General features: G+C 39.8%; 1 protein-coding gene across 3 annotated transcripts in view; it reads right to left on the bottom strand.

Moving 5' to 3' along the window:
• LOC116987104 overlaps positions 1–13,058 on the bottom strand; it is a 107,566-nt gene extending 94,508 nt beyond the window's left edge. Inside the window, exons 1-3 of one of the 3 annotated variants that reach the window (XM_033043002.1) lie at positions 13,036–13,058; positions 10,881–12,332; positions 9,240–9,308 (exon numbers count right to left, since the gene is read on the bottom strand). In XM_033043002.1, coding sequence (XP_032898893.1) covers positions 9,240–9,308; positions 10,881–12,317 — 1,506 coding nt within the window. In that variant the 5' untranslated portion in view covers positions 12,318–12,332; positions 13,036–13,058. Of the gene's footprint in view, positions 1–9,239; positions 9,309–10,880; positions 12,333–12,737; positions 12,976–13,035 lie in introns of those variants that run through there. The other 2 variants (XM_033043003.1, XM_033043005.1) reach the window with 2 other exon arrangements.
• Between the last annotated feature and the right edge of the window lie 43 nt (positions 13,059–13,101).

The following is a 13,101-nucleotide window of genomic DNA, read 5'->3' as shown; positions in this document are numbered from 1 at the left end:
ACCATGCTTTCAGTTTAAATTATGACTTCGAGCCTACAGTACCTGTATATAGTTCCTGTATGCATTCTTGTTAATGTACATATTATGAAGTTTATGACAGTGTCAATAATACTTTATACAATGATATTAATTAAAACATCAATTAACATTAATTAAAATCATTTAATTTTACTTTGAGTGATGCAATTTTCCATCTCCTTACAACATAGGAAGTCTCTTCAGTCCACTAACTCCAGGGTGACTAATGGAACAATCCCATTTGCCCATTGATTTCCCCGGCAACCTGTTCTGCACACATACTACATAGAACAGGATAGCACAGGATCAGACCCTTGTAAATAAATATAAATGGTTTGGTTACTCAAGATCTGATAGAAGTATGTAAAATCATAAGAGGCACAGAGAGGTAGACAGTCAGAATCTTTTTTTCTAAGTGGAAATGTCAAGGACCATGGGGGAAAAAAGGTTCTGTCTACTCTATCTATGCCTCTCACAATTTTACATACTTCTCTCAGAACTTCACTAACCAAACCATCTACATTTATCCCTAATTCGTCAAATATATCACAAACAGGGGTCCCAGCACAGATCCCTGCAGAACTCCACTGTTCAGAGACCTGGAGCCAGAATGACACCCTTTCACGACAACCCTCTGCTTTCTATGCGTAAGCCAATTCGGAATCCTACATGACCAAGTCACTATATATTCGATGTATCTTAATCTTCTGGATCAGCCTATAGTGAAGGAATTATCATATGCCTTACTAAATCCATGTAGACCACATCCACATTCCTACACTAATCAATCAAACTCAATCATTCATAAGGCATAGCCTGCTGTGGACAAAGCTATTTCGATTGAGCCAGTTTAGCCCATCCTCTTCCAAATGAGAGCAAATTCTACTCCAAAGAATCCTCTCCAGTAACTTCCCAACCACTGCCGTGAGGCTCACTGGCTAATAATTTAATGTATTATCTCTACCTTCCTTCTTTAACATTGGAACAACTTTGGCTACTCCCCAATTCTCCGGTACCTCTCCTGTGGCTAGTGAAGGAAAAAAAACATATTTGTCAAGATCCCTGCAATCTCCTCTCTTGCCTCCTCATTAACGTAGTAATGATCCCATCAGGCCCTGTTGACATCCACCTTAATGCTTCACAAAACCCCCAATATCCCCTACTTCTTGATCTCAAACTGCCTTAGCATATCAGTATTCCCCACACTGATCTCACTGTTCTCCATGCCCTTTCCTTGGTAAATACAGATGTTTACTATTCATTGAGTACCTCATGTAAATCTTCTGACTCCAAACATAAATTCCCTCCTTTATCCTTAAGCGGTCGTACCTTCTCCTTGATTACCCTCGCTTATTGTATTTTTACAAGGCCGTGGGGTTTTCTTTAAACCAAATTACATTCCCATCAACATCCCCCAGGTTCTCCCACTCACCTTCCTATTAGGGATAATTTACAGTGGCCAATAATTTATCATCCTACATGTCTTTGGGATATTTGAAGAAATCCATGATCACAGGAAGAACATGCAAAGTCCGGAGGGCAGCACTGAACCGGGTCACTGGAGGTGTAAGGCAGCAGCTCCACAAGCTGCATCACAGTGCAACCTCAATGAAATCCTTAACCAACAAATTTGATTATTACGTTCTACAAAATTCTCATAATACATATTTCACGAGGGTCGTGCGCTTGAAAAGCAGCATGCAATTCAAAAATTAAACATATATGCTTCTAAGCTGTCCGCTATAAATTTGAGCTCATTATTCCAAAACTACCAGCATAAAAATCCTTAAAGAAACAAGCGCCTTATTTCTGAAATGCAAATGAACACGCATAAATCGCAAGGTGCCTGTAGCCATCCACAGCCATCTCAAATAACTCTCTCACTAGCAAAGCCCATTTGCCTCTCACTCAGCTGAGACAAAATTTAAATCAAAAGTCACAGCAGAGATTATTTCCATCGTATCTCAACATCACTTCACCAAATTGATTAATTAATTGCAATAATTTTCAGTGGATGAATTTAACCAACAATGAACAGCCATTGGAATGAACGATGACTGTAATAAACGACAACTGATTACATTTTCACCACGTGTATTACTATTATGTATTATTAATTTTTTACCATGTGTATTGAGTGCAAAAGGTTCACTCTCAGTATTCTTTACACTGTTTAAGGAGAATAAGCAAGAAACAACCATGATAGCTATGGAAGCATCTACAGACTCAATAGGGGACCTTCAATTGGAATTCGATAAATTTGCATTAAAGTGATCATACACTGGGGCCCCCCCTGTAGATCTGGGCTCCCTGGCCCAGTATATCAAACCAAGCATCACAAACCTAGGGGTTAAATTGGACCCTGAGCTTAAATTTGACAGTCAGATCAAGGCTGTTGTTAAATCAAGCTTTTTCCATTTGAGGCAGCTGGCCAAAATAAAGCCAATTCTGTCAAGGCAGCACTTTGAGACGGTAATCCACGCCTTTGTTACCACTCGGCTGGATTACTGCAATGCACTGTATGTGGGGGTTAGTGGGTCCTCCATCGCCCGTCTCCAGATGGTACAGAATGCAGCTGTACGTCTTTTAACTGGCACACGTAAACATGAGCACATTTCGCACATTTTAGCCTCACTCCACTGGTTGCCTATTCAGTTTAGGATCCATTTTAAAATTCTTTTATTTGCTTTTAAATCCATAAATGGTCTTGCCCCGCCCTACCTATCTGAGCTTCTACACCCTTATACACCCGCCCGCTCTCTCAGGTCAGATAATCAGCTGCTCCTGAGTGGGCCTAAAACTAAGCGGAAGCTCAGAGGGGACCGTGCCTTTGCTGTGTCGGCACCCAAATTATGGAACGATCTGCCTCTCCACATTAAACAGGCCTCTTCTCTGTTTGTTTTTAAATCTCTTCTTAAAACCCATCTCTTCTCCGTGGCCTTTGATACCCAGTAAGATGTCGACTTTATTTGCTTGATTGGTTTCTTATTTTGTTTGCTTATTGCATGGCTATTATTTTTACTCATGTTTTATGTCTTTTGATTTATTGTTGTATTTCATATGTGATTTATGCGCCTTATGTGAGCTGTTATGTTATGTTCTGTTATGTTGTCTGTTTATGATGTCTTGTTTTTTCTTCTGTACAGCACTTTGGTCAACATTGGTTGTCTTAAAGTGCTTAACAAATAAAGTTGGATTGGATTGGATCAAAAATAAAATTGAATTTGGTTTTGAAATTGGTTGTAAGGAAAATAATAAATATTGATTGACAGAATGTGTGATTTACCACCCATGAGGTGTGCTCTCTACCTTTTATTTTTATAGGTGATTTGAATGAAGGGACAGAGTTTTATATTCAAGGTGAAAAAAAAATTTAATTAGAAAGGAGAGCAAGTAACACAAGAGAGCAGTTTCTTACAACAAATGAAATTCAGTTAGCAAAGGGGAGATCTTCCTTTTTACCCACATTTTTTTTATAGAGAAATATTAAACGAAAACCCTAGAAAATGAAAGCATTTTGTATACATAAATTCGTAAAAATCTATGGATATAATTGATTTCTCAAAATTCGCAAGGAGGGGATACACAGTAATAAAGAAGAAATGCTTCCATTTTCCTGAGCCATGGTCAGACTCTACCTGGAGTAATGTGTTCGATTTTAGGACTGCACCTTTGGAAAAGGCGTAAAAATGATTCACTTGAATGGTTGGTTCCAATACCATTAAGTCAGTTGGTCTAAATTTGTTTTTTGTTCCCTTGAAAATGGAAGATTGAGGATTGACCTGAGAGAGTCACGCTATGTTAAACCCAAAGACAAGCATCTTTGTCGGTTTTGCACAAGTATGTAGGGAGTGGCTGTGAAAGTGCGATAACATAGAACTAATGTGAATAGGTTGATCGATAGTCGGCTTGGACTCGGTGAGCTGAATCTCCATGCTGTATCTTTTAATTCAATCAATGAATTTGAATTAGAATTTGATACAACAGATGCATATCAATTTCTTCCACTGAGGAAATCAAGGTTACAGAACATAAAACAGTTCAGGAGGAATGGGCGACGTTTCAGGTCGAGACCCTTCTTCAGACAGTCGCCCATTCCTTCTCTCCAAAGATGCTGCCTCGCCCGCTGAGTAACTCCAGCATTTTGTGTCCACCTTCGATTTGGACCGGCATCTGCAGTTCTTTCTTACACATAGAACAGTACAGCACAGGAAAAGGCCTTTCGGCCACAATGTCCATGCCAAACATGAAGCCAAGACTAACTTTTATCTGCTTGCACTTAAACCATATCCCTCTATTCCCTGCAAATGTACGTGCCTATCCAAAATTCCATTAAATGCCACGCAGTATTGTGGATTTATTTAACAATGGACTAAGTGGGACCCGTTGGGTCCCTGTCACACAGTCCCCCAATGCAACCCGTTCCCCCAATGCAATATTCTACCACTCACCCATAGCCCCCAACTGCGCAGACACGGCTCATTTCCACGCATCCCCAGCACTCTCTCCCCTTCCTCTTCACCCTCCTTCATCTTTCCCCTCTCCTCCTCGCCTCACCCAATCCCTCCCTCACCTCTCCTTTCCCCTACCCTCAATCACTCCCACCCTCCATAACCTCTCCCCTCCCTACCCCCTCCTAACCCTCTGTCCCCCACCTTCCCCTATCCACCCACTATCCCTCCGCTCCTCCCCCAGTGCCCTCTATTCCCCATTCCCTACCTCCCCCAATCCCCCTTCCTCTCCTCCTACCCTTCCCCATTCCGTCCCTCACCTCCTTTCCCCTACCAAGTCACCCCCTCCATAACTCCTCTACCCTCCCTACCCCCCTTCTCTTCCTCTATCCCCCTCCTCCCCCACATCTCCCTCCATACCTCCCCACTTTCCCCTTCCTCTCCCTCCCTACCCCCTCCCTCAATCCCCGTCTCCCTCCTCACCTCCCCCATGTTTCCCCTCTCCCTCCCTACCCCCTACTGTCCCTCAATCCCCCCCTCCTGGCGGTGACTGACAGGGGAGGATACCAATCTGCGCATGTGCGTTTAAAAAAAAAGATTTTAAAACCTCAATAACTTTTTATATATACCACCTATCGGAACAAAACTTGTTGCACTTCCAGCACATGAGAATGGGGAGTAAGGTGGCGAAATATCGTAGCGCTATCGTGTATCATTTTTGCGCAAATGTAAAAACAACGCAAACCAGAAGATAACAAGATGAGAGTTTTAGTTATTTATGTATAGATTTAACCTTTTCTTACTTATTGTGACTTCATTGCATTTAAATAATAATGCAGCATTAAGTAATTTAGGGTCAGGTAAGATGGACCAACTTTAAAACTATATTCCAACATCAGTGGGACTTTGCAGCTTCAAATTTATGAATGAAAAATATTTTTAGTGAGCCATAAGGTGTGAATATTTCCACAAGGATCTTTTACTTAAAAGTCCAAAAAATAAAGTTCATCTCCATTCACCCTGAAATGAATGCAATAGACTGACCTACGAAAAGGTATAATTGACTAAGCATGATAAACCATCTGAAGGAGAATGCACAGCAGTAGCTCCAAAATACAGTTTTCAGACCACAAATTCTAATTTCATCCTCGTTAAGTCAAAATGCCAAGTAGTTTTGTTGAGAATACTAACTCTCAAGAGCTTAAAATCATTGACATTGTTCCTTAAAATCATTATATGTACTGCATAGTTAGGCCAGTTTAATTAAATTCAAAAAGATCTTCAATCTGCAGAAGGATTTTGGTCAAAAGGGCTAATCCGTATTTACTTTTGTTTCAGAATAAAAATGGGATTAGTACCTAGGTTATTTTAGAATTCTCATACAAATTCAAAAATAAAATGTTTTGACAAATTTTACACAAAAATACATGTGAGCTACCATATTTTGATTTTCCCCAGGAAAGTCTCTGCCATTATTGACATTCAACATTTTAACTTTCTTGTAGTTAACAGATGCAAAACTATCAGCACTATTTTCTGTCAATAAATAAACCTAACAATCATCGATTCCAATACTGGTTGTTGTGCATGTCAAGGAAAATCCAGCCCTCGTGGAGAGAGTCCAGAAGCTCCTCTTCTTTTATTCCACCCTATGATCCATAATGCATAGAAAGTACAATGGTCTATCCACAAAGATCTTCACATATGCTTTTATCACCACTCCTTGATCAACCAACTAAAAGGCACATCAAGGAGCTAGGTGATAACTCCCTCAGTGGATTCCTACTTCTGCTGACAATTCAAGAAGGTTGGCAAAAACTGATGTGTGAAGGAAGTCTGAGAGTGAGCATCTGTTAAAAGGGTATTTAAATCTGGGTGGTTACGTTGTTTTATGCAACCATGGTGCAATCCGTTCAGACCTCTAAATCCGTTGTGATAGTGATGGCATAGCTGCCAGTCCAGCTTTCAATGGTATGACCATTTTACGTGGCCATTCATATGCACAAAATGGTGTAATGGTGCACCAAGAAAAACGTGTATTGCAAGTTTACAAACTATAAAATAAAAGCAATGATTTGCAATCTTTTTAAACTTGGAAATTAGGTGACGATGTTGAAACATACTCTCAAGAGTAACACCGTGGACAGCAACCATTAAAAAAAAAGTAAATTTCCACGTAAATTAGCAAAAATCACAATCATGTTTAAACAGGTTGTTTTCATTTGAATAACCAACAGTGGTTAAACAAACATTAAAAAAAATGTAAAGTAATTGTTAGTTAAAATTTAACAATCAGAAAGCTCCATTTAGGTCAGGGGTCAGCAACCTTGTTCTGCATAGGGGCCAGGACCGATGTCTGTGAGCGGATGACGGGCCACATCTATCGCCATAGTTCATAAATGGAGGTGATAATAATACATACTAACTAAATTAGTAATTATTAATGGTACATACTAATAATACATAAATTAGTAATAATACATACTAATAATACATGCTAACTAGTGTGACACGTGGTGTTGTTTTTCGCATTAGTTTTCACGTGTTTTCAATTAGTTTTCTGCCGTTCCAAGATCCCTTGCCTGCCCCGGGACTGGCTGTAGCACCCAGGTTGCCTTCGTGCCCCAGGACTAACTGCAGTTCCCAGATCCCTCGCGTGCCTTGGGACTGGCTGCAGTTCCCAGGTCAGCTCGCGTGCCTCGGGACTGGCTGCAGTTCCCAGGTCGGCTCGCGTCCCCGCGATTGACTGCAGTTCCCAGGTCGGCTCCCGTCCCCGGGACTGGCTGCAGTTCCCAGGTCACCTGCGTGCCCTGGGACTGGCTGCAGTTCCCAGGTCGGCTCGCCTGCCCCGGTACCGGCTGCAGTTCCCAGATCCATCGCGTCCCCGGAACTGGCTGCAGTTCTCAGGTCGCCTGTGTGCCCCGGGACTGGCTGCAGTTCTCAGGTCGCCTGCGTGCTGCTTGACTGGCTGCAGTTCCCAGGTCAGCTCACGTCCCTGGGACTAGCTGCAGTTCCCAGTTCGGCTCACCTGACCCGGGATTGGCTGCAGTTCCCAGGTCGCCTGCCTGCCCCGCGACTGGCTGCAGTTCCCAGGTCAGCTCACGTCCCTGGGACTAGCTGCAGTTCCCAGGTCGCCTGCATGACCCGGGACTGGCCGCAGTTCCCAAGTCGCAAAAACTAATTGAAAAAAAATACGGCTGCGGGCCGGATGATTTTGGATTACAGGCCGAATCCGGCCCGTGGGCCGTAGGTTGCCGACCCCTGATTTAGGTAATGAACAGCAATGCCATAATAACATTTACTAAAGTTTACTGCAATGAATGTCATGAAAGAATGTACTAACCACATAACAGAAAAACAAAGCTCCCAACATTTAGACTTAATGTGTGCAATAGAAGCTAAAACTAATCCACAAATACAATACATGGCGATCTTATTCTTAACATTTAATATTCAGCATGATCTAAGGTTAAAAGTTGTGATATACACAACCAAATCTGTAAAACGGAGAGACGACTCAAACCCAAGAATGCCCTTTTCATTGATAAAGCACTCTACTCCCCTAATTTTAATGCACAGCAAAACCTAACCAGGCCAAAATAATTAATTAAAAAAGTTTATGTAACAAAGATCACCAATATTCTTGGTCAGGATGTAATTTAATCTAGTCTGTTTTTGAGGTATAATGCAATAGGAGCTACGAAGAAATTATAATTGATTTATTTTCAAAATTTTTATTTTACTTAGTTCTGTACCAGAGATTTCTTCAATAAAATATTCCAATAAATTAGTTATCTGAAAGCAGATACATTAATACTTGCAGTACTAAACAGTTTGTCTTGGAAAATTATAAAAAGTTAAAGGAAAACAGATTATATAGAATTTTGTTGATCAACTTCAATAAAAATCCAAGCAGAAACCTGAGATTTATATTAAACTTTGAGATTTATAAAATGCACCAATTTAGTTTTGCACAGTGAGTACAATGAAACCTCAAGCATGCCACGTTGACAAAAACCTACTGCTGGTTTAGTAGCACATATTTGAGTCTTAAGTGCTGCTACTCTATTAAAAGTTGTTCAACAAAATGTTAATGGTTCCAACAAGTCATCTCTGTTGGTTGCTCGCCTAATCATGAGCAAGTGTTTTCCATTCACACAAATGCATAAAATTATTCCAGTGCTATCTGATTGCTTTAGATTAATATAATTTTAATTAACAGTGAAGAACAGAAGAAAATAATTCTGATAAGTGTAAACAGGACATTTGCTGTCAATTTTATTTCTGATTTTAACCTAAGATTGATTTTTCAATCTGAATGAAAGGTTTTATCATTAGCAGATATTCCAGCAACCCCAATTGGTCTTAAGATCTATTGCAACCCTAGCCACTCTGTTTACATCTCTTTATTAAGATTTAACCAAGAATTATGAATAATTAATGTACCACTGTTTATGTATAAATATTATGAATATTATGGTCAAGTTAAGACTAATATTTTTTTAACGTTTGTACATGAAGGGTACTAGATGGCGCGGGAAACGTGACAATTATTGTGTACTGACTCTTATCCTTACAATGATTGTATCTAATGTATAGTAAGATTGTCACTGAACGGCATGCAAAAATGAATTTCACTGTACTTAGGTACACATGACAATAAAGTACCATTGACCATTAATATATTTCTCCTGTTTCCAAGGGGGAATTCAGTGCTGGAATAAAGGAGTAAAGTGGTCACATCACAGAGAAGAATGATTTATTTCTTACCTTTTTATGTTTATTGCCAAGGAAATGCATTTGCAGATGCAGGGCAGAGGTGCAAAATACTTTACAAATCTAGAATTAAAATATTTTCTTCAATCATCAAAATTATTATTGAAAAATTAAAATCTTTAAGCATGAAAATGTAAATGAATTACACTAAAAGCTTCTACATGTGAGCATTGGGTTTTACCAGATTTGGATAAAAGAACTAAATATTATCCATTGCTGCAAAGTTAATAATTGACATTGCTATATCAGGGGTCTTTCAAATAAAAATAGACTGCACATTAAACAACTTGCATTTGGTAGCAATTTTAAAATAACAAAACATCAAAGGGACTTTATGGGATCATCATCAAACAACATTTTATATTAACCACATATTAGAAATAATAAAGATACTGATTATTAAAGAGTATTTTTATTTTAATTTGTTAAAAAAAGTGGGCAGGTGAAGAGATTTAGAAAAATAATTGTAGAGCTTAGGCCTTGGTAAAGTGGGGGTATAATTGCCAATGGAATGAACAAATACATTTAAAACCTATCCATGTTATCCTGAGATGCTGTCTGACCTGCTACTTTTGTGTTTTCTTTTGTAAACCAGCATCTGCAGTTCCTTGTTACTACATTTAAATCCAACATGAGATTAACAACCTGGATAATGATAAACAAGTCTTCATGCAAGTATGGCCACTGATATCAAAGATTTACTTGATTTCAAGTTTATGAAGAGTTTAAAAGCAAAGTAACCATCCTAATTGCATCTAGATCAGTTATTTTGTTTCTTAGGCTGCGAAACAAATTTTGTGAACAGGGCTCCCAACTCTCTCCCAGCCAGTGGAGTGTTCTGCTTAGAGGCTTTACAATTTCTTCTTCTGGCTTCTTTTGAGAGAATGTAATGCATTCTATCCCAACGATTTATCTATTTTTGAAGATGCTAGACTCCTAATATTTACAATGTTTAACATAATCAATATTTCACACTCTTCCTACTTAATGTCATTGTCTACAATACAGGACAAAAATAAGCACGCTTTTGAATCATATCTATGTTTTATACCTGCACACCCACGATATCATTCTGGTTTATTTTTCTTTCCTTTATAATCTTCTTTCCTGTCACTTATTTACAAATAAACTTGGATTTTTCGTGGTTTTAGCTAAATTCCCAATTTTCCAATTTTTCTTAATTTCACCCCAACATGGTCTGAACACTTTAAGGTCTCTGTTAATCATTTACTTTCTTTTCCTTTGCTTTATTTTACTATGCATGCATATCTACACCCAAAGGGATGGAGGTGTCTAAATCTAGGAGTTTGGTTGTTAAGGGAAAGACAATTAAAAAGACAGTGGGAATTAGTCCTAATATTAACATCATATATCATAATATTACCGATAATCTGAACATTGGCTATTACAATGTTGGAAGGATACTGCAATCATGTCAATATTACACAGAACGTACAACCAGCTGAACATATTTAGAAACTGAAATAATTCACTTAATAACTATACTGTTCATTTCAGTTGATGAAAAAAGCCTGGTGTAACCCTAAAATATTGCAATACAAAATTTACCAGATCAAAAATATCAAGTGACATAGAAAACGGGAGTAATCGTTTATCAAGAGATATACTACTTACATCACACCAAAACATCATCACCCGTTTATCCACTTTAGTAGCCCAAGTCTTATCACTTGCAGGAGGCCCACCGCTCACAGTAGACACATCTCTGTTTGCTGAGAATTGGTCTTTATCATTCACACTTGTTTTCACAGTTGCAGTGTTTTGAGGGTTATTTATACTGTTGATCGGTTCAGCACTCAAACATTTTTTGTCCCCAACTGGCTCAGATTCAACTTTTGCTGCCACTGGAGCATTTAACTTTACATTTTCAATACTTTTAGTTTGGAATTTGGTTTTGAAGGGTGCATTCTTAACCTTAGCTTGGCCTGGAGTACTTATTGTTTGCGTTTTAGGTAGTGTGCCAGAACTTTTTTTTATTGTACATGTTCTCTTTTTTTCTGTAGACGTTGAGGATTTTGTTCCTGCAAGCAGACCGGCTCTTCCTATCATCGGCTGTGATTCCATTTCACACACGGCACCTTCAGCATTTACTTTGTTAATATCATGGGTCACAGGTTGATCTTGGCTTGTGCCACTGTTAGTGTCACCTTCTTTATCATTATAAATTTGATCTTGGCCTGATTCACACTGAACCTCACCTTGTCCCAACCTATCAGCCTGATCCTGCCCTTGTTTTTTCTCACTCTGAGCTTCATCTTGTCCATTGGTAGAATGATTTTCAACTTTATCCAAATCACACAGATCTTTATTTTTTTTATTGATAAGCTCATCTTCAACTTGCTCCAAATCACTGTAAGCTTTATCATGTCCACAACTGGCAAGCTGATATTCATTTTGGTTCAACTCATTCAGAGCTTCATCTTTTTGACCAAAAGTAGGTTGACCCACTATTTGTCTTGACTCACTCAGAGCTTTGGTATGTTCACAATAGGTGGATCGACCTTCAACATCACCTGGTATACTTAGAGCTTCATCTTGTACATCTCTGTTTATTTGGTCTGCCTCACTCCGAGCTTCACCTTGTCCATCATCAGAAGCTTGAAATTGGATTTGCCCAATCTCACTCTTAGCCATATCACTTTCACCATTATTATTTTGAGGTTGGATTTCATCCACATTATTCCCAACTTTGTCTTCCACACTAGTGTCATCCTGAATATGCACCTGGTCCATTGCTTTATTACTTGTTCCATTGTTAGCTTCAGTTTGGGCTTTTTCTATGCTACTCTCACTCTCCTGTTGTCCATTACCACTAGCTTGAGCTTGGTGTTGACCCGAAATAGTCTTTACTTCATTTTGCCCACTCAGTAACTGAGTTTGGACTTGGCTTTCAAGGTTCTCAAAACATTCACTATTATCTTGATGTTGCAGGTCAGGTGAATCTTTAGTTGCAATCTCTTCTTCATCATCATTAGTTGGCTCGTCACTTGCATCATTCTTAAATGTGTCTCCTTCTTTGAGAGCATGAACAATTTCATCTCCATCACTCATGTTTCAATGATAAACCTATAACAAAAATTAAAAGGATTTTTTAAACTGTGGACACTTAAAGTATAACTCAGTCAAATTCTAATACTATTGCAAAGCATTAACTCTGGAGAAAAAATACAAGCGGGTCTTTGTTTATGTTGTGGGTGTGGAGAAAGTCGCCTTCTTAGCGGCTTTTCTTTTTTCATTTCGTGGTGTAATTTAAATTGCAGGGAGGTCAGGTCGGGGTCACGCAAGACCCACGAGGGTAGGATGGGCGGTTTAATGTGATCGGTCAACAGGCAACAGTGCGCAGCAAGGATCGGGATCCAGTAGTGCTACCTGCCTCGACCTCCGCCCCACGGCAAGGCAAAGTGTGTAGGAAGAAACCGCAGACGCTGGTTTAAACCGAAGATCGACACAACATGCTGGAGTCAACTCAACGGGACAGGCAGCGTCTCTGGAGAAAAGGGATAGGTGATGTATCGGGTCGAGACCCTTCTTCAGACTTAACGCAAGGGCTGCGCCACGCTTCCTCACGTTTTCTCTCGCTGCCGGTGAGGAATAACCTCGCGGTCGGTCACCGACCCGCCGCCGCAAACGCCAACACCGACACTAACACCAAGCCGACACCAAGACCAACGCCGACATTAACACCGACACCGACACTAACACCAAGCCGACACCAAGACCAACGCCAACACCAACGCCGACACTAACACCAAGCCGACAAATTCCCAACCGTCTCTCCGGGGAATCACGAAGCCTCTTCCGCTTTCCTCCGACCGTCACTTCCTCCTCGAGCCAA

Source organism: Amblyraja radiata, chromosome 2 (genome assembly GCF_010909765.2).
Source record: "Amblyraja radiata isolate CabotCenter1 chromosome 2, sAmbRad1.1.pri, whole genome shotgun sequence".
Classification (NCBI taxonomy): Eukaryota; Metazoa; Chordata; class Chondrichthyes; order Rajiformes; family Rajidae; genus Amblyraja; species Amblyraja radiata.
Note: the sequence above shows the minus strand (reverse complement) of the source record. Positions and strands in the feature narration are given on the sequence as shown.